Source organism: Periplaneta americana, chromosome 7, assembly GCF_040183065.1.
Source record: "Periplaneta americana isolate PAMFEO1 chromosome 7, P.americana_PAMFEO1_priV1, whole genome shotgun sequence".
NCBI classification, from domain to species: domain Eukaryota; kingdom Metazoa; phylum Arthropoda; class Insecta; order Blattodea; family Blattidae; genus Periplaneta; species Periplaneta americana.
In genome coordinates, this window is record NC_091123.1 from 6648555 (window position 1) to 6671030 (window position 22476).

Below are 22476 nucleotides of genomic sequence, written 5' to 3' on the forward strand. Positions count from 1 at the left end.
CTCTACCAGGTTAAATAAATAAATAAATAAATAAATAAGTATACAAATAAATAAGTATATAAATGAATAAGTAAATAAATAAATGAATAAATACAGAAATAAATAAATAAATAAATCAACCAAACATCACAAAATCAAATATGGAAAATCAAACATATGTTCATATTTTTAAAGAAGAACAAACCTTTCAATTAAATTAAAATACGTTTAATTTTTCATATTTGATTTTGTTGGTGTTTTGAAGCATTCGAACTTCATAGTTGGCAGTACTTTTCTGGAAGTTTTGGTCCGCAGTTTACTCCCAAAAATCACTAAAACACGAAACAAAACATAATTTATCACCTTATCAAACAAAATTCAATCCTTATTGGCGTCTCTCAATGACAAACACTTCACTTCCAGTATATGACACAAGTTATAAACTTAAACCAAGCAAGCAACAAAGAACTAAACCAACAATTTGTCGTACAGTCAACTTCGTATAATTAAACCATGTATTTACATAAAATGAAATTCTCTTCGAATACTTATTACACTTTAACTTATACGGAAAATTCAGTAAATAATTTCTTTAGAATCACAGTTTTCTCCTTAACAATCGACAAAATTATTATTCACCAGCGAAAGAACTGAACCAAAATCAACACGAAATTTAATACTCTGTTCTATATTCACACACATTTCAAAAATATCATAAAATGGTAAACTTTGAATAGTTTTAGTCATCAGACACAATATAACACCACTCACGTCAAACCACCAAGAACAACTGACGTCATTATCCATTCAAAATTGACGAACATTCTAGAACAACTACAAGCAATCAAAACGGAAAAAAATCACGGCGATACCTAGTATAAAAACCTAGAACTAACAATTAAAAGTCACTAAAAATCACTATCATCTAACTCTAAAATTAAAAAGTTGGTAATACTACATTCAACCAGGTGTCCGTCTTCTATGAAATTACCCGATTCTTAAATGAGAACCAGAGTTTAATGTTTGAAGACTTTTAATCAAATAGGGGTGAACTTCAACTGCAGACAGAGTGTTTACCTTTGCTCCGATGTTTATTTTGAATGGCCAGTGCACTCATTTTGCCAGTAATCAGCTGCGAAGTCGTTTGTCCTGTTTAGCCTTCAGTTTATTAGATCCCCTATGCTGAATTAACTATGGATAGACAAAGAAACTTTTGTATTATATAAATAGCTAAAACTGAATAGACAGAGCATTCCGCATTTCAATGAAGTGCTGCAATATTTAACTAAATAAATTACTGCATGGCATATACTGTGTTGAATAGAATTTAAATTATGCACGAATAACTAAGAGCCCATTGGAGAAGGGGAACGACGAAAATTTAGGAAGTTATTATGAAATAACGTACTATGGAAAAACTTTGGAGGATTTTAAGAGATTACGTTCGTGACCTATTTATTTAGGACTTATTCCGACATTTTTATTTATTTATTTATTTATTCATTCATTCATTCATTCATTCATTCATTCATTCATTCATTCATTCATTCATTCATTCATTTATTCAATTATTAATTAATTTATTTATTTATTTATTCATTTATTCATTTATTTATTTATTTACTTATTTATTTACTTATTTACTTATTGATTTATTGATTTACTTATTTATTCATTTATTTATTTATTCATTCATTTATTTATTCATTTACTTATTTATTTATTTATTTATTTATATACTTATTTATTTACTTAGTTACTTATTGATTTATTTATTTATTTATTTATTTAACCTGGTAGAGATAAGGCCGTCAGGCCTTCTCTGCCCCTCTACCAGGCGATTACAACTGTAATATGAAGAATAGGCCTAAAATTACAATTAATATTACATTTACAAAATTACAATTACAATAAAAATCAAAGTACGAAAAGATTACTTGATTAATGAAAGCTAATAATAATAATAATAATAATAATAATAATAATAATAATAATAGTTTTATTTTCCCTGGCAGAGTTAAGGCCATTAGGCCTTCTCTTCCACTCAACCAGGATCAAATCACATACAGAAAAATACATACCGGTATACAAATATGAACTTAAAAATAAAAATAAACATAATTAAGTAAAAAAGAGAGATTGAAAAGCTATAGACAATTTATCATAGAAGTTAAGAACAAAGAATATTTTTTCGTATTTACTGAATTACAAATTAAACCTAGAATAAAAAAAATTATAATGATGAAATTACCAGATATTGAAATATTTTGTGATAGATTAAGAGAACTATTTACAAGAAACCATGTCTGAACGAGTCTCAATTACTGACCAAGTGCCTAGTAAGTTTTCTTAGTACTCGAAAAGAACAACGGATAAGGTATATCTAAGAATTGAAATTTTGTAATAATATTTGATATTTGATTTCATATTTGATATTTATTTGTCAGTCAACTTTACAATTCACAGTTATGGTGGACCTTCACATTTCTGTTTTTCGATCCACCATTCCTTTAATACATACAACTCTTTTCTATTAGTGTATTCTTTGCCGAGATTTTCTTGATTACTTTCTAATGTTCTGTTAAGACTGAATTGCTATATGTCCTTCCCTCTCTATCCTCTTCAATTCTCTCCCTCCTACCTAGACTGTCTCCCTTCCATTTCCCGCTCACCTATTAAATATTGCATATTCCTTCCTTAATAATTTTTTTTAATAATAGGATTTTCATCGCTCAAATTTATATTATAGGCCTATACATTGTTTACATGAACCCAACTAACTTCTACGCACTTAATCCATCGTTTTGTGATCTTCTAGGTTCCGTTCTGGAAGAAACATTTTGGTTTGTTCCACGGCCACTCTTATTCCGCTTCATTTAGCATACAGCAATAAATGTTGGCTAAACTAGCGCTCAGGTAGTTCCCTTCGTACTCTGCTTACAAACCTCGCATGTACGAATCTGGGACAGGTTAGGTTCGGTTAGTTTGGCTTTTGTTATGCCTTGCATATACGATCAACTGTATCTTGACAAAAAGAAACCCTTATAAATTCAACGATTTTCACAACCGAAATCACCGAAACTACCTCAGCGCTAGTTTCACCTAAATGTTTACTAAGTCAATTTCAAATCATAGAGCGCAAACACTAAAGAATATCACAGGAAGTGAACTAGGATTGAACCTGAGGCATCACCTACTTACTAGTATGCTATTAGAGGTATCGAACATCTGCCCGGCTAGCTCAGTCGGTAGAGCATGAGACTCTTAATCTCAGGGTCGTGGGTTCGAGCCCCACGCTGGGCGAATATTTTACTAAGTTTTTAACAAATGTATCATTCTGAATTGCAGTTACAATATACCAATTCGTTATTTAATAGGCTTAAAAGATTAAAAATACTTTCCACTAAATTGGCACTATAGGGTAGATTCTTCAAGTCTAGAAAATTGAATAATCTGGTTTGTTTTGTTGTCTGTGAGATATGAGACATTGTATTGGAGAAGAATTTATTAGGCCTATGGATTTTATTTTGGGCTTCAATCCCCAAAGACATTTTCAGTGGTTGTTACAGTTTCCTGCTTCATCTGGACCTACGAAACAAGTTCGTCGTCAACCTTTCTGCAGAAGGGAGATGAATATTTTGCACCCTGTAGTTCATAGTAATAGTCTTAAGATTGCTGATCAAGGAGGTCAGAAAAGAATTCCCTTCTAATTTCAGGGGGTTATCTTTGAGATATCTCAAACAGAAAAGTTTAATATAATTCTGCTCGTTTTTACTTATAGTTCGAGAAAAAAAAATGTTTTAATTGAAATGTTTAGTTTAGCGCCCTATTTCAGTAAAAATCTGCTGTCAAAAAATCTGAAAGTTAGAATTTATAAAACAGTTATATTACTGGTTGTTCTGTATGCTTGTGAAACTTGGACTCTCACTTTGAGAGAGGAACATAGGTTAAGGGTGTTTGAGAATAAGGTGCTTAGGAAAATATTTGGGGCTAAGAGGGATGAAGTTACAGGAGAATGAAGAAAGTTACACAACACAGAACTGCACGCATTGTATTCTTCACCTGACATAATTAGGAACATTAAATCCAGACGTTTGAGATGGGCAGGGCATGTAGCACGTACGGGCGAATCCAGAAATGCATATAAGTGTTAGTTGGGAGGCCGGAGGGGAAAAGATCTTTAGGGAGGTCGAGACGTAGATGGGAAGTTAATATTAAAATGGATTTGAGGGAGGTGGGATATGATGATAGAGAATGGATTAATCTTGCTCAGGATAGGGACCAATGGCGGGCTTATGTGAGGGCGGCAATGAACCTCCGGGTTCCTTAAAAGCCAGTAAGTAAGTAAATATTTCAGTAAAAGAAATGGCTAAATTCTCAAATATCCTCAGTCAATGTAAGAGAGCAGTGAATTCTGATAATACTGCAAATGACTGAACGAATTTTAATATTAAATTATGTATCAAATTTGTTTAACATTCAGGGTGAGTCTAGAGGAAAGGTACATGGTGTGAGAAATGATAAGATTGGTGATTCTGAACAAAAAAATTTCTTGCAATAACTCGAAATTTACGCCGCAGAATGGAGAAGTGAAGATCACAAATGGTGTTTGTTGCAGGCGCAAGAACCCTGAGAAGCCCTACAACCGCTACCTGGTGGCCGTGTACAAATGCAGCGAAGGGTTCGCCCTGCAGGACCCTTCAGTGGACCGCCTGTACTGCAGCGAGGACGCCTGGGTGGGGCAGGAGCCCGTGTGCATCCCTCTGCACGGAGCCACCGGTGAGTTCTTTCAAAGATCTCTCCCAACGAGTTAGAAGTAAGAATATTCTTATTTCTAGCTCGTTGATCTCTCCTCTTCACAAGCATTGTTGCCAATTTAGCGAGTATAATACCTAGATTTGGTGTATTTCTGTATTGGTTTAGAACTTTCAGTACGTATTGTCCAATAACATTTACCCACGGACTTTATGGTATGAGAAATGCTAAGACGGGATACTACCGGAGAGCCATCAGCGTAGTTCAGTCGGCTAAGGCCCTTGCCTGCCCATCCGGAAAGCGTGACCGATTTCCGTTTGGGCTGATTACCTGCTTGAATTTTTTCCAAGGTTTTCTACAATCTCCAATCGTAAGGCAAATGTCAGGTAATACATGGCGAATCCTCGGCCTCACATCGCCAAATATCATCTCGCTGTCACCAATTTCATCGACGCTAAATAACCTAGTTGATACAACGTCGTTAAATAACCAAGTAAAAAAAAAACTTATTAGAGAAACTCTAAAAATTGAGATTTTGATGCTTCACAATATTTTCTTTTCATAGGCCTATTTAATACAAGAAAGTAAAAAGCGAAATCACAGAGTTACATTTTTCTAAATACAATTTTATTGTTGGCACGAGATTTGCAAATTGATTAACACTTCTACATGCTTAGATTTGTCAGTGCAGATCATGTATGCACTGACAATCTGCACATCTGTTGTGCAAGGTTCGTTTAGCCTTCACAAGTTCCGACCTCAGACAAGTTTTCGCATTTTGGACAAAGAATCCAGTATTTCCTTTCCTGGTTTTGAATAATTCTTTCTTCTTTTTCCGCCATTTCATATAACTGTGTCAAAGTAATTATGTGATCCATTTTAAATTGAAACACGTATCGATTCGGTTCGATTTCACTAGATGTCAACTGCTGCGAGCTTTCGTTTCGATTCGGTTCGATTCTACTAAGTGGAAGTGGGCCTTAAGGCCTCTTTAAGGAGTGCAATCAAGGCTTAAGGCTGATTCACAATAAACCGGGAACGAGAACCAGAATGAAAACGAGAAGCAGAGGACGTGAATATGAAAAGTTTTGATTCACAATAAACCGACAACGTAGACGACTATGCCTATCGATATGCATCTCAATAACGATATGTAAAGTCGATATTGCGCATTCTGATGTTATTTGTGTATAATTGACCAATGGCGTTCTCTCACGAGTACAAGGCAGCCAACATAAACACAAGTTAACAAAGTTCGAAATTTCAACTAAAACATTTCATTAGGTACGGTACTATAAATATGCTCATGCATCTTTATTATCACAACCTATTTTAAGTCTACCATAACGTAAAATAATTAGAGAAGAAACATTTATAATAGAACAAAAATGAACACAACAGTAGTTATTGAATTGAAGCATGAATATGTAGTGTGTAATACAACCAATACAGTAATAAAATATGATTCATTTACGATCGGTGTTCAAAGATGCAGCTATTGAAAGCCACGTATTCTCCTTCATTTTCTCATCTTTACACGAGGCGCGCCGCTTATCGTAAACGTGAGGATTTTCCTCAACACTCAATATTAGAATCTCATCAAATAAAACTTGCTCCATGATGCACAGCACAGAACAAAATAATGCATAGGTTATGTCACGGTCTTCTTGCTACAAAATATACGACGACAAAATGGCTTTTAGATGGCAATAGAATGAATCTAGTGGGCTGTGATCGGAAACGTGAACGCCAAAGTTGAAACTTGGCCAACTCTCCTTTCCCGATCCCGGGCTCCAGCAAGATTTTCGTTAATTGTGAATGCTCACATTTAAATGTACACATTTTAACAATTTTACCGTTTTCGTTTTCGTTCCGATTCTCGTTTCCGGTTTGTTGTGAACCAGACTTTACTTACTCACAAATGGGTTTTAAGGAACCCGGAGGTTCTTTGCAGACCTCACATAAGCCCGTCATTGGTCCCTATCCTGAGCAAGATTAATCCAGTCTCTATCATCATATTCCATCTTCCTGAATTCAATTTTTAACATTATCTTCCCATCTACGTCTCGGTCTCCCCAAATGTATTTTTCCCTCTCGCCTCCCAACTAACACTCTATATGCATTTCTGGATTCGCCCATACGTGCTACATGCCCTGCCCATCTCAAACATCTGGATGTAATGTTCCTAATTATGTGCAAACACGGCGGATTTATAAAATTATGCCTAACCCCAGTCTTTAGGACTAAATTCTTGACGTCGACCAAGTTGGTATAGGACTTGCCTGAGCGCGCACGACTGCTGAACACCTCACTGAGGGTCTCGCATTCCACACACGTGTGAGCACGTGAATTAGCCGCTCCACGGATCTCGGACAATGAGGCCGGACACACGCGTCTTGCAGCATAAATCTCGACCCAACGGCTCAACAATGCCCCGCACTACCTCTTCTTTAGCTTTTAATATGCCCGGCTATCAATTCAACGAGACGTGTGACATTCGTGTGCGCGTGTTCTTTTCATGTCTTCACTCACACGTTCGTCCATGTTTCAAAGACAAAAAATTACCGTCATTAACTGACACATAAGCAATAAATATACCCACTAAATAAAGGAATGGTTTCTCGAGGTATACAAGGTCCTATACTTGCAGTTACAAAGTCACTTAACTCCCACTACTGAAATTCACTTAGGCCCAATTGTATAAAACTCCCTGACTAAAGATCAACTTTGATCGAAGATCGAAAAGTGAACCGAGTTCAGACACTTCGTCTATTGTATAAAACTTTTCTGCGATCAAATTGCCTTGGTTCAAATGCAATCTAAGTTTACGTGAAAAGGTTTTGGCAACATCGCATAAACAGGTGAAATATGTGATGCGCGGGCCATGTTGTACAGGTTTGTTCAGTGTTGCCAATCTAGCGACTTTAACTCTTTTTCAACGACAATTCCTTTTAACTTTTATATTGCTTAAATAGGGAATTAGCGACCTTTTTAGTACCCCATAGTGACACAATTTAATCTTTCTTTGTTGATAATGAGAAATCTAGCGACTTTACAACTACTTTTTGGCGACTTTCCGTACACTCTGTTGGAGACACTGGTTTGTTTTGTGCAATGTAAATAATGGCAGACAATAAGAAGAAGGTTGACCGTTCTCCAAATTGTTATCATGTTATGGTGTTTGATACTGCTAAACATATTAAAGCTTCATAAAAAGACAATTTTCGTTTAGTAATACAGTTAATTGAACATTTATGAATGTACCTATCATATCCATTAATAATTAATGGTTGTTATAAACATAATATAATTATAGGTTATGTTATTTGATACTGCTGAACACGATAGAGCCTTATACAATATAAGATTGTTTGTGTATTAAGGCAAGAAATTGAAAAAAAATATATATGTGTATACCTACCATATCTATTAATATTAATAATAATAATAATAATAATAATAATAATAATAATGGATATTTTATTTGCACAATCTGTCACTCGTATATTTCAAACAGAAAATAAATAACTGAACTTGGATCATCTAACTTAATCGGAGAAATTTCTTCAGTCAAAGTTGATTTTAGTTTGAGACAAATTAATCTCAGATTAGACTTTATACAACACAAAATTCCAAGTTCAGCTAGAACAAGGATCAATTTAACCTCTGATCTAAGATTAAATGGTTTATACAATCGGCCCTTAAAGGGTTAGGTACAGCTTACAGCAGTAATATTTTTGGAAATATTCAACATTTTTTCCTCCATTACTGTATCTTTTACAATAATGAAAATTAGTATGTGTAAAACACTGTCCTTCTGCTATATCAAAAAAAAAATATTTTTACGATTAAAATAATTATTTATATTTTTTTCAGAATTCAAAATGGTGGCAGTTTACTGTGCAGTGATGAGGCGTTTCCCTCATAACTCATAAACTTGTTAACTTTTTTACGTTCTCTCTTTTTTATTTTATTTCTGAAACTCATGTTTACAATATCATGCTCTTTTATCTAAATTCCTTAATAAATAACATTTTTTTTATTTTATATTACAAGAAAATACTGGTATTTGAAGATTTTTAAATTAATTTATTTTTATCAGACAATCTATCAAAGGTAGAGAAGTGAGCTTGCATCATATTGTACATATGACATGCATAAATACACACAAAAAATTTCATCATAGAATTTTGGATAGTTTTTTAGTTATGTGGAAAACCCTTCATCGCTGCACACTGAACTGAATTTTGAGAAAAAAAAATGTAAATAATTTTTTAAAATCATAATAATATTTTTTTTTTTCATATAGCAGAAAGACAGTGTTTTACACTTACTAATTTTCATTATTGTACAAGATACAGTAATGGAGAAAAAATGTTGAATATTTCCAAAATTTTACTGCTGTAAGCTGTACGTAACTCATTCATGTTCCAACAACTAACCCAGCAAGTGACAACTCACCGTGACAACGGAGAGAACAGCGAATAATATTGAAAGCCTTCCATTTGTTACAAGGGAACTGATTTTATGGTGACGCTTGTACTTCAAACTAGAATTGAAGATGATCCCAAAACGTGTTAAGTCCATTTTTATGAAAGGACTGGGCTAGTTTTTTATCCACCGGTATAGGACTGCCGAGTTTTCAAGTGTCTTGCACAATAACACAGACTTTTAACTGGTGGCGTTCTTTTGGAAGAAAAAATGCTTAAAATATGATATAAATCTCAAACATAATCGTATGTGTATGTGTTTATCATAAAAATTGCTAAATGGACAGAGCGTGTTTTGGGATTACACTCGCCAGTCGGACGGTATAGCACGTATTTGGAAATTTTAAACAATTTGAAAATATAAAATTCATTATTATACCGCAGGCCGTACAAAAAGAGATGACGGGCAGGATTTGGCCCGCGGGCCGTAGTTTACCGACTACTGCTCTACGTTATATCGTAATTCTAATCAATCAATCAATCAATCAATCTTCTTCATGTATCCAGCTGTTTTCTGACAACATAAAGTCCACTATAGTCTATTCAGTTGTTTTTCACGAGAAATGAGGGGTATTTTGATCGGTGTTCATTATAGATGCCTGTTGCTAGTAGCCAGAGTTGGGGTGTACTGTAGTCAATATGAGCTATTCCATCTCAAATCGACCGAAATATAGAGAAAATTGACCTTACAATTTTTAAATACAATGAAACTTTTTTTGTACGTAGATAACTGTGATACAATGCTTTGTGCAAAGTTTGAGGTATCAGAACTTAATAGTGTTTAAATTTAAAATATTTTAATTTATCGTATTTTCATAAAATTAGCAACTTTAAATTGTTGTAGCTCCGAAACCCTTTCACCCAATGATCAAAATCATGGTTTATTTTGATGCTGAGAAATTAAAGTTTATATTGACATGTAAATAGTTTTTCTTATTTTTTTTATGGAAATGGAGAAATTTAGATTTTTTCTCATTAAGACGCCTTTGCTTAGAAAAAAAGTTTAAAAAATATATAGTTAGATTCCGCATTGAAAGTACAAATAAACACATATTTTTTTACTGTGGTATGTTGATAAGAAAGTATTGAAAATATCAAATAAAGAAAATAAATAGTACGCGCGTGAACTAACCAGCTGACTGTGAGACGAGAGCTAGCCGAGACAAGCAAGGCCAGGAGACAAACACGTGATGTTTCGTCTAGTAGCGCATAGCTGGGCTAGCTTTATCACAAGTTTTCATAAACACAGGAGTAAAATGACGCCCAACGCTCGCTTATCTTCAGCTCTCGGCCAATGCAGGCGGTACTGCTCCGTTCAAGTCCAGGCGTGTGACAATAATCTATTTAATACCCTCGAAACTTATTGCCGTGACACTAAGCAAACAATGCCGAATCCCTCTTAATAATGCAAGGTTTTTCTCAATATTTTTTTTTACATTTTTACAAATAAGCAAACAAGCCTAAAAGCAAGTACAATCAGATTATCTGTCTCTCTGTATACAATAAAAATAAGGATTAATTCTTAACATAACCTACCAAATGTCAGTTTCAAAATGAGCTCCCGTTCAATGTTCTGCAGTAAATGGTTCCAGAGTTCTGAGCGCTGAAAGAGGCTTGTTTTTCTAAAATACGCTAAATTTGTCGCTCAATAATACGAAAACCGTTTGACTTTCGGTAGTATATTTTTGCAAATGCACTCTCCTCAGCACCTTGTATAAATAGGGAAAAAATTAGAGTATAAAAAATGCGAGGTTTTTTACTGATCGATTTCATATGGAATAGCCTATATATACTGCAGGGCTGTGTCTTCTGCAACTGGTACTGATGATTTTATTTTACTTCTTTTGTGGTTTATGGATGGACAGTATATAAGAATGTGTTCCAGATCTTCATCATGTATTACATCACAGACAAGTAGGATTATCAGAAATGTGAAATCGGTGTAGGTAAAATTGAGTGACAATGTGACCTGTTCTGGCTCTTGTTAAAAATGTTTGAACATGTCTGGGCAAGTTTTTGTACATTTCCAGGTCACTTGGTTTCTTTTGTACAGACTGTAAAATTTTTCCTTTGTCAGAAGAGAGCCAATTGTTGATCTATAGGTTTATAAAATGAGACTTTACTGAAGCAAAAGCACTGGATAGAGATATCACTTGAAGGGGTCTTGGTTGCAAATAGGCTATGTTGCCTGTTTTGCAATATTATCGACTTTCTCGTTTCCAGGTATACCACAATTACTAGGTATCCATTGAAATGTTATTTCCTTTTGGAGTTTTTTTTTTAGTTTACTTAGTTGTTTCTGAATTGGAATAATTCTATCTGCGTATAGGTTTGGTACATATATCGTAATTCTAAGAAAAAAGTTAAATCCCTACACAGGTTTGTATTTAAATTTGTAGGCTCCTATAAACAAAAGAAGATTCTATAACAGACGAAAGAAGTAACGTCTTAGTGCAGGATTGTTGCTACACAACCGGACGGAACAGCAGGAGCAGATGGAGGCGACAACAGCGCCGAAACTGGTGCAGTAAACATGCCGTCGAGTCGAGTCGGATGAATCATGTCCCACAGGATGCTAATTAAGCAAATGATAAGAACCTGCCTTGCTGGGTCCCGAGCGGCGAAGCCATCATGTTCAGTTTATATTCACGTCTTGTTTGAAGCAAAGCCGTTCATACCAGTTGTCATAGCAACCAGCATGGCCTTCTTTATAGTCTTGCGCATAAAGTTTCCTTTCAGTCTGTTGCGAGAGGAAGGCTCTAGTGTGCCTCAGAAGGAAAAGCAGAGATGTGCATTTCAGTGTTGCCAACCCTCGGGAAATTTCCCTAGATTTAAGGAAAACATACGCAATATAGGGAAACTAGGCTTGATTCTAAGGAAGTTTTTTTGTATCTTGTTTTGAGATTTTTTCGCTCATAACACACAAATTTTCTAAAAATTTCCATTTCAATGAAGTTGTTTCAAAAACTTGGTAGTTATTTCATATTCTGTTCTTGGAAAAACAGGTATGCAAACTGCTCTATGAGCAGCTGAATTTCTTTCTTGTATAAAATAAAATCAGATAATTACATTGACAGGAAATGGTGATTATTCCTCCACAATACTACTATTCGTAATACAGGTAAATATATGTATGTGAAAGCTTTTTGGAAGGAAATTGCCCAGCTAAAGAAAATGACATTGCATTGGCATTTCCACTCCTTTTTAATCTTGCTGAGCATATTTTGATATTACCACACTCTACTGCAGGAATGTCAATTGATGCCCATAGGCGCAAGCGCGCGCTTTAGAGCTCAGGAGAGCCTGAGCGCTTACAGCGGAAAGGAAAGAGACAGACGATAGAGGTGGTATATGCCGCTTGGTCGAGCTATATACAGGGATGGCCAGCACTGATTCAATAGATAAAGGGAAGAAAACTTATTAAAACTGTATCCATGTTAATTTTTAGATTTGTTTGATAAGTATAAGTGCATTATAAGAATGTGTGCTTCAATTTTAATGCTCATTTTTCACAAGTTTGTTTTATTTTTATTCGAAGGAAATATTTTCTCAACTTTTTTTTATAGAAAAGTGAAATTTTCAGATATAGATATATTTATTTAGTAGCTTTACAGGTACTGAAATAATATTTTCGTAAATCTAATATACCGTAAATACGTATTACTGAAGATAGTGTATTACAAATTTTGAAAATATTCTCATGGAAAATGTTTGTAAGGAAATGAATTAACAAAGCAACTATTGTTACATCATAAGCAAAAGATATGTGCCCATGTGTTGTAAAAATGTCAGCTCTATAGCTTCAGTACGTTTCGAAAAAATAATTTAATATTCTGATGATAGGAAGTTGCTCACCAATTTCACCTTCAAAGCATAGCGCGATAAGAGTTTTGTTATACAATATTAGTTACACATATGCATAGGTAACTTTGATCTGTACTATAATATTGTTTTGATTAGTTCATTGATTACTTTTATAAGGCTAAAGATACCATCAATTCCATCTTATCACGTCATACTCAATATCTTTTTTTGGGATATCAATTTCTTTATGAATGATGTGTTTCATTCACTTGTGGAATTTAACTTATGTGAATATTCCTTCTTAATTCTTTATTATGTTATTAACGTTTGAAACACAACTACAATATTAAGAAATTGGTGTTAGTACTTTTGTTTTACAGACAATATAGATAATATCAAACAGAAAGGAGCCATATAAAAATAAATACATAAAATTTCACGTTCCGTTTGAAGTTCGTGCACCACTGTTTTCTTAATCCAACAGGCTGCTTAGTTCTCCTTCCATACCTAGCGCTTGATGCCCGCGCACGACGTCAAGGTCAGAAAAATGCGCTTGCTTTGACATCACTGCTCTACTGCTTCTATGGAGAAGGTTTCCTCATCTGTAAACAATATGAAAGCTCATTGCAGAGTAGAGAAATGAAAGAAGTGGGTTTTTGTTACGGGTTTTGTATAGAAAAATTGGCAAGAAATAAAAAATCTTATAGCAAGTGTATTCTCTGTTTCTTGCAAAATTTTCTGAGTTATTTTTATATAAAACATAAATCTACTGTTGAATAAATACTATAATAAGTAGGGCTAGGATTTTGATGACCTATAAATCATATAAAAATGCCCTAAAAACAATGCATTTATGACCTAAAAAATCTTTCAAAAATGCCCTTAAATATGCCCTAAAAATTGTTCGTACGTGCATAATTGGCTTAGTAGAGAAAGAAGTAGTGCACTAAATATTTAGACTAGTCATTAAATTAAATTCTAGTACCAACATTTAAGTTTATTTAATTTTACACAAGTTTTTAAGTGGTACACTTTCATTAATTATTTTACCTTATGCAGTTTCCATGTAGTCCACCACAAGACCACTCTTATCCGGAATTAGTGTGTATAGGGGAGTCTATATTGAAGGGGTGGTTGGAGTGTAGGCCTACTACGTTAAAATGGCAATATTTGTGTAGAAAAACTATTAAAATATTATAGAAAATAACGGGTATTAGCCACCGGCGTAGCTTGGTCGGTTAAGGCGCTTGCCTGCCGATCCGGAGTTGCGCTCGGTCGCGGGTTCGATTCCCGCTTGGGCTGATTGCCCGGTTGGGTTTTTTCCGAGGTTTTTCCCAACTGTAAGACAAATGTCAGGTAATCTATGGCGAATCCGCGGCCTCATCTAGCCAAATATCATATCACTATCACCAATTCCATCGACCTCGTAGTTGATACAGCGTCGTTAAATAACCAAGTAAAAAAATAATGGGTAATAATGTACAAAATATGTAGATAAAATATCAAAGTAAATAAACATTATTTTATATCAATTATGGGGATTTATGGCAAAAAATAAATGAAAATGCCTAAAAAATGTCCGAATAAAACAAAAGATGCTCTTGTGAGTTGTAAGAGGCAAAAAATGCAAAAAACAAAAATTCCCTAACAAATGTGTTTTAAAACAGTTTATCACATAACATATAAATATTAAAGCAGCAATTTTTCTGGCTTACTAGAAAAAAGATGCAATTTCATCAAAATCCTAGCATTAATAATAATCCTACAGAATTGCAATAATTGATTTCTTCTTTAATAATGTATATTTTGCAGTTTATAGGGAAATTTAGTTCTTTCTAAAGAGAAAAACGAGCAATGAAGCAATGACTAGGGAAATTCCAGCGCTTGGGGTTGGCAACGCTGTTCAGAAGGAAAAACAGAAATATGCATTTGAAGATTACATCCAGACGAACTTCGATAATTGGCGTTGATGATTAGCGATTTTGCCAGAAAGAAAACCGCTTGTTTTACTCGTAATGGATACAGTATGTTGCATTACCTATTCGATGAAGTTTACGAGTGCGTATTGTAGGCCTAGTCAGTTTGTATTCGATGTAATTAAAAATGTCCCTGTGAACTGAAGCCGGTGCTTCGAGATGTTGCCCCGGGCACTAATCTCCACGGAATTAATTGGGGCATTCCTCATGCGTTAATCGTACAACTTTTCAAGATTCGAAGGCGGGAATTGCATTCTTGACATCAAGGTCTCCCTTCCAAACGACGCTGTTCTGGTCCAAGCCGTACAGCCGGCCTTGACAACATTCCTAATAGGAATTTCATTGAGAGACGAAACTTTGGTTGAAGGCTTAATGAATGAGAAACACCAATTATAACAATGCCACAGAAAACAAGAGACAGGCAAGTTCGAGTTACCTTGGAGACCCATGGCAGCTAACTGCGAATAATATGATTCTTTTAAAACTGCTTTTCCTTAATGTATTCAGTATTAAGCCACCATTTGTTTTCTCCGACTATTTAACGACGCTGAATCAAGTGTTGTATTTTTCGGGGTTTACTTCCAAACCTATCTCTTTACATGTTTCGAGTAAAATTCCCGTGTTTTCGTTAATAGTTCGTGGACTTTCTCCTTACGGGCTATTACATCTCATATCGACCGAAATATAGAGAAAATTGACCTTGCAATTTTTAAATACAATGAAACTTTTTCTGTCCGTTGACAACTATGATACAATGCTTTGTGCAAAGTTTGAGGCATCAGAACTTCATAGTGTTTAAATTAAAAATATTTTAATATATCGCATTTTCATAAAATTAGCAAATTTAAACTGCTGTGGCTCCGAAACCCTTTCACCCAATGATGAAAATCATGGTTTATTTTGATGCTGAAACGTTACAGTTTATATTGACATGTAAACAGTTTTCCTTACTTTTTATGGGAATGGAGAAATTTAGATGTTTCTTAATTAAGACACCTTTGCTCACGAAAAAAACATTTTTAAATTTATGGTTAGATTCCGCATTGAAAGTACAAATAAACACGTATTTTTACTGGTGCAACGTTAATAAGAAAGTACTGAAAAATCAAATAAAGTAAATAAATAGTATGCGCGTGAGCTAACAAGCTGACTGTGAGGCGGCAGAGCCTAGGCAAGCAAGGCCGGGAGACATAAACACGTGATGCTTCGTCTAGTAGCGCATAGCTGGGCTAGCTTTATCACAAGTTTTCATAAACACAGGAGTAAAATGACGCCCAATGTTCGCTTATCTTCATCTCTCGGCCAGTGCGTGCTGTGTTGCGCCTTTCAAGTCTAGGTGTGTGAAAATAATTTATTTAATACTCTCGAAACTTATTGCCTTACCACTAAGCAAACAATGCCGAATCCCTCTTAATTATGCAAGGTTTTTTCTCAATATTTTTTTACACTTTTACAAATGGGCAAAAAGCCTAAAATTAAGTAAAATCAGATTATCTGTCTCTCTGTATACAATAAAAATAAGGATTACTTCTTATCATAACCTACCAAATGTCAGCTTCAAAATGAGCTCTCGTTCAATGTTATGCAGTAAATGGTTCCAGAATTCTGAGCGCTGAAAGATGCTTGTTTTTCTAAAATACGCTAAATTTGTCGCTCAAAAATACGAAAACCGTTTGACTTACGATAGTATATTTTTGTAAATGCACTCTCCTCAGCACCTTATATAAATAGGGAAAAAATTAGAATATAAAAAAGCCAGGATTTTTACTGATCGATTTCATATGAAATAGCCCATACATATTCATGTCATCCTCGCAGACAAGCAGCTGATGTAACATATTCAATTCTAAACCATTTATTATTATTATTATTATTATTATTATTATTATTATTATTATTAAAAGAAATACCCCTTCGACAGCCCCCGCCAATAGCGTGTTAGATTATTTCTACGTATGTAGATAAAGCAACGAAGATCACTTGAGGGTCCCAGAGAATAAATAATAATAGGAATAATCTAAACATAGGAATTTAACAATGAAGATATATTAAAAAATGGAAGGATACTCTTGTTAGATAAAACGCCAAAGTATATCAGCATTTAAAGTAACAGGGATAGAGTATTTTATTTTAAAATGTGTGTAATAGGTATATAGGACGATTGCTGCTATCTACCGTTCTGACAAGGAATCTAGAAAACGGAAGGACTACGCAATCAGTGAAGAGGTATTTGGAGACATTAATTGGTATGCTTGACCTAAACTTTTGTTCTACATGCCTAGAAATGGTATCGATTGCAAGGAACTTAGACTGAGAAAAGATGTATTTGAAGATAGTTCGTGAGCTTTCGATTACAAGTATGTAGAATCTAAGTTAGTGTCTCCTATCGGAAATACACGATAACTGAGAATGTATTTGTAGGAAATTGGTGTACTCGACCTAAACGTGTGTTCTACAAGCCTAGAAATGTTATCGATTGCAAAATATGTAGAATTTAATGTTTGATTCCGTTAAGAAACTAAATTCTAATACCTCCTCTCTCATTATACTATATCGTACTCCTAATACCAGGAGACAAATTCTATAGGAACTCCCTAGCACACAATTTTCGGAATTACAGAGACATCTATCAGAGCAATAGCGAAATTAAAACGATAATATAAGTTGAACCACAGTCTAATAGATACAGTCACGCAACTCATACGTATAAAATATGCCAACATTTGACAGCTGGCGCGACAGTAGCCCTCTAGCGGCAGGCAAGTTAAAAGTGTGCACACGACATATGATAACACATCAGAAAACGGGTTTTGCGTAATTTATTTTATATTTTTATGCTATACAATAATTGTATATGGTTCTTACTAATTCTACTTTAGAATCCTGGAAGAATTTCACACGCAGTTAATCTACAAGTTTCAGAAGCTGGGAATAAACGTAATTCTTTCTGCTCCTTACAATTGAATCATGGCCCTGATCACGTATCATGGTTTGAAATAATATAATTGTTTGTACGTGGACGGATAATTCAATTCATTCCTAAATATATTTATGAACCACTGGAACTCTATATTTCCTGTGAGAAGAATCAAAATTGTAGGGCATATCTTGTAGGGTACATCGCGTGGTGAACTCCTCTCCCTATTTCCTGAGAAATTAACTATTTTCCATACCGCAAATTGGGGTAAACTCGGCCGCTGAGGTAAACTTAAAAATAAAAAAGGGGAAGATTTAAACCATAATTTGACAGACATTGATTTACGAAGTTCATTAGTTTTCAATTTTTTTTATTATTATTTTGAGTCGCTAATAGTGCTAATATTATGGTTTAAATTTTTATGGAAAGTTTACCGCATTTTATATTACATTTCCAGTTTTCACACATAAGCTTAATTTTAACTTACCCTACCTACATAATATGTAATTTACATGCATTTACTGTTATTATGACGTAGGTGAGAACAAATGAATACACAACTTTGTTGAAAAAATTGCAACTTCAATTAACTCAGAAAATGTAGAACTAATTTTATTTTCAGAGCAGAAGTGGTGTAAGTCAAAAATGGGTAATGAGGGTTAAGTAAACATTCTGTAAAATACAGCGCAAAGTAGCAGTTAATATTGAATTTATTTAAACTATTAGTAGTCAGTGAATAGCACGAAGGATATATTAATTGCTACTTTGCGCTGTATTTTACAGAATTTTTATTTTAAACCTCATTGCCTAATTTTGACTTACACCACTTCTGCTCTGAACGGCTCAAATAATCACTGGCAATGTAAAATCAACACCAATAACAGTCATGCAAATTATTACAGAAAAGATTCCTTTTTATATTAAATTTAAAAAGGCTCTTTTATTTCTTGAGAACTTAATACGTCTGCCACATGAATCTACACCAACACATCAGAAATTTATCGACACAGTCTGGATTTATTCAAGAAGTGAATATTTTGCAAAAGGATTATAATACGCCATGAATTCTTGAAAAAAATAACACCATAATCCCTACTTGAATGCAATCTAACATTCAACTTTTGAAAAATATAAAGAAAAAAACACGAATACAAAAAGTATGGAATTACTTGCATTAAAAACTGTATATATATTATCCAAAATCGGAATGGTTACACATGTACACATGATCTCTGCAAAACAATAATATACTGTAACAGGTTTTGTTTTTATTTAAACTCTCCTTCCTGACATACAAATAGGTAACTGATAACTAACAAATGTTTTATAGAACACAATACGTAGGCTACCTACAGCGTGGTTTATAGGTTATGACTGAGTTACGATTTTCTCTTGGTCTTTAGGGAATCTGAAGAACGACAAATTCGGAGATTTAAACTTGTTGTTACTGCAATTTTCGTCATTGCACACATTGCCTTTATTCCGACGCATGGTTAAAACGTTATTATGACATCTCGCATACCTTTAAAGCACGTGCTGGCTGTATCAACCCTATGACCAGTGCCTTGCCTGCCGCTTGAGCGTTAGTGTCGTGAATGTTGGCAAAAAAAAGTGTTGAAGTTGCGCGACTGTATATATTAGACTGTGGTTGAACCATGAATGAAAAACTTGAACCCTCAAAATATTATTTTTTTGTAAGTTGTTTATATTTATTTTTCCTATTCTACGTTTATGCACATACATTATGTACATAATAATACACGCCTTCTTCTCAGACAAAAATATTTTTGAGTTAATAAGTTTTGATTGTAAACCGAAGCGTAATTACAAATCTATATGAGTATATAATACATATATTATATATATTATACCTAAGCACTGATTTACTGTGGTAAGATTTAGGCCAGTTTTCTCAAAATTTCAATTTTAGCACGTGGATGTGAACACGGGCCAATACTTTTAATTTTTAAAATAGTGGGAATAACTGGATAAGATCATTCATATGAATTTAATATATGTATAAATTATTACGTCGTCATACATTATTAGGAAAAAGAAAGGTTAATACCATACAGCGAATCGTATGTTATGTGTATGATATAATAGACGTATTGAAGAATGAGGAATGCATCGTTCTCTTATCGCACGGGCTAAGTACACTAGTTGCTATTCACAGCCGTGATAGATGAGGCCTTCTCAATACACCCACTAACTTCCCTTATTATTATTATTATTATTATTATTATTATTAAAGGAAAAAAAAAACCCCCCCATAGCTTCTTAGATTATTTGTACCTATATAGGTAAAGCAACGAAGATCACTTGAGGGTCCCAGAGAATAAATAATTATAGGAATAGTCTAAACATAGGAATTTAACAATGAAGATAGATTTCATAAATGGAAGGATAATCTTGTTAGATAAAACGCCAAAGTATATCAGTATGTAAAGTAAGATGGATAGAGTATTTCATTTTAAAATGTGTGTAATAAGTATATAGGACGATTGCTGCTATCTACCGTTCTGACAGGGAATCTAGAAAACGGAAGGACTACGCAATCAGTGAAGAGGTATTTGGAGACATTAATTGGTATGCTTGACCTAAACTTTTGTTCTACATGCCTAGAAATGGTATCGATTGCAAGGAACTTAGACTGAGAAAAGATGTATTTGAAGATAGTTCGTGAGCTTTCGATTACAGGTATGTAGAGTCTAAGTTAGTGTCTCCTATCGGAAATACACGATAACTGAGAATATATTTGTAGGCAATTGGTGTACTCGACCTAAACGTGTGTTCTACAAGCCTAGAAATGTTATCGATTGCAAACTATGTAGAATTTCTTGTTTGGTTCCGTTAAGAAACTAAATTCTAATACCTTCTCTCTCATTATACTATACCGTACTCCTAATACCAGGAGACAAATTCTATAGGAACTCCCAAGCACAGAGTTTTCGGAATTACAGAGACATCTATCAGAGCAATTGCAAAATGAAAACGATGATATAAGTTGAACCATGAATGAAAAACTTGAACCATTAAAATATTATTTTTTTGTAAGTTGTTTCTATTTATTTTTCCAATTCTACGTTTATGCACATATGTTTTGTACATAATAATACACGCCTTCTTGTCAGGACAAATATTTTTTAATTAATGTGCTTTGATTGTAAGCCGAAGCGTACTTACAAATCTATATGAATATATATATATATATATATATATATATATATATATATATATATATATATATATTATACATATTATACCTAAGCACTGATTTACTGTGGTAAGATTTAGGCCAGTTTTTTTCCAAAATTTCAATTTTAGCACGTGGATGTGAGCACGGGCCACTACTATTAATTTTTAAAATAGTAGGAATAACTAGATAAGATCATTTACATGAATTTAATAAAGGTATAAATTATTGCGTCATCATACATTATTAGGAAAAAGAAAGATTAATGTCATACAGCGAATCATACGTTACGTGTATGATATTATAATAGAAGTATTGAAGAAAGAGGAATACTCCGTTCTCTTTTCGTACGGGTTAAGTACACTAGTTACTATTCACAACCGTGAAAGAGCAGGCCTTCACAATAAACCCAATTATTATTATTATTATTATTATTATTACTATTAAACAAAGCGTCCCCTTCGACATCCGCCTACAGCTTGTTAGATTATTTCTACGTATATAGGTAAAGCAACGAAGATCACTTGAGGGTCCCAGAGAATAAATAATTAATATAGGAATAGTCTAAACATAGGAATTTAACAATGAAGATAGATTTCAAAAATGGAAGGATAACCTTGTTACATAAAAAGCCAAAGTATATCACCATTTAAAGTAAGAAGGACAGAGTATTTTATTTCAAAATAAGTGTAAAAGGTATATAGGACGATTGCTGCTATCTACCGTTCTGACAGGGAATCTAGAAAACGGAAGGAATACGCAATCAGTGAAGAGGTATTTGGAGACATTAATTGGTATGCTTGACCTAAACTTTTGTTCTACATGCCTAGAAATTGTATCGATTGCAAGGAACTTAGACTAAGAAAAGATGTATCTGAAGATAGTTCGTGAGCTTTCGATTACAAGTATGTAGAATCTAAGTTAGTGTCTCCTATCGGAAATACACGATAACTGAGAATGTATTTGTAGGCAACTGGTGTACTCGACCTAAACGTGTGTTCTACAAGCCTAGAAATGTTATCGATTGCAAACTATGTAGAATTTAATGTTTGTTTCCGCTAAGAAACTAAATTCTAATACCTCCTCTCTCATTATACTATATCGTACTCCTAATACCAGGAGACAAATTCTATAGGAACTCCCTAGCACACAATTTTCGCAATTACAGAGACATCTATCACAACAATAGCGAAATTAAAACGATAATATAAGGTGAAGCATGAATGAAAAACGTGAACCATCAAAATATTATTATTTTTTTTTTTTGTAAGTTGTTTCTATTTATTTTTCCAATTCTACGTTTATGCACATACATTATGTACATAATAATACACACGTTCTTGTCAGAACTAATATTTT

General features: G+C 33.9%; 1 protein-coding gene, 1 long non-coding RNA gene and 1 other non-coding gene across 5 annotated transcripts in view; 2 read left to right on the plus strand and 1 right to left on the minus strand.

The window, feature by feature from the left end:
* LOC138702841 (fibrillin-2-like) overlaps positions 1 to 22476 on the plus strand; it is an 868508-nt gene that overhangs the window by 680947 nt on the left and 165085 nt on the right. For all 3 annotated transcript variants that reach the window (XM_069830178.1, XM_069830179.1, XM_069830181.1), the window contains exon 6: positions 4598 to 4758. In XM_069830178.1, coding sequence (XP_069686279.1) covers positions 4598 to 4758 — 161 coding nt within the window. The remainder of the gene's footprint in view (positions 1 to 4597; positions 4759 to 22476) is intronic.
* TRNAK-CUU (transfer RNA lysine (anticodon CUU)) lies at positions 3210 to 3282 on the plus strand. Its single transcript has one exon. It is a non-coding gene; the product is annotated as a tRNA-Lys (tRNA).
* LOC138702843 (uncharacterized) overlaps positions 13347 to 22476 on the minus strand; it is a 79324-nt gene continuing 70194 nt past the window's right edge. Inside the window, exon 3 of the long non-coding RNA XR_011332908.1 lies at positions 13347 to 13630. This is a non-coding gene — a long non-coding RNA (uncharacterized lncRNA). The remainder of the gene's footprint in view (positions 13631 to 22476) is intronic.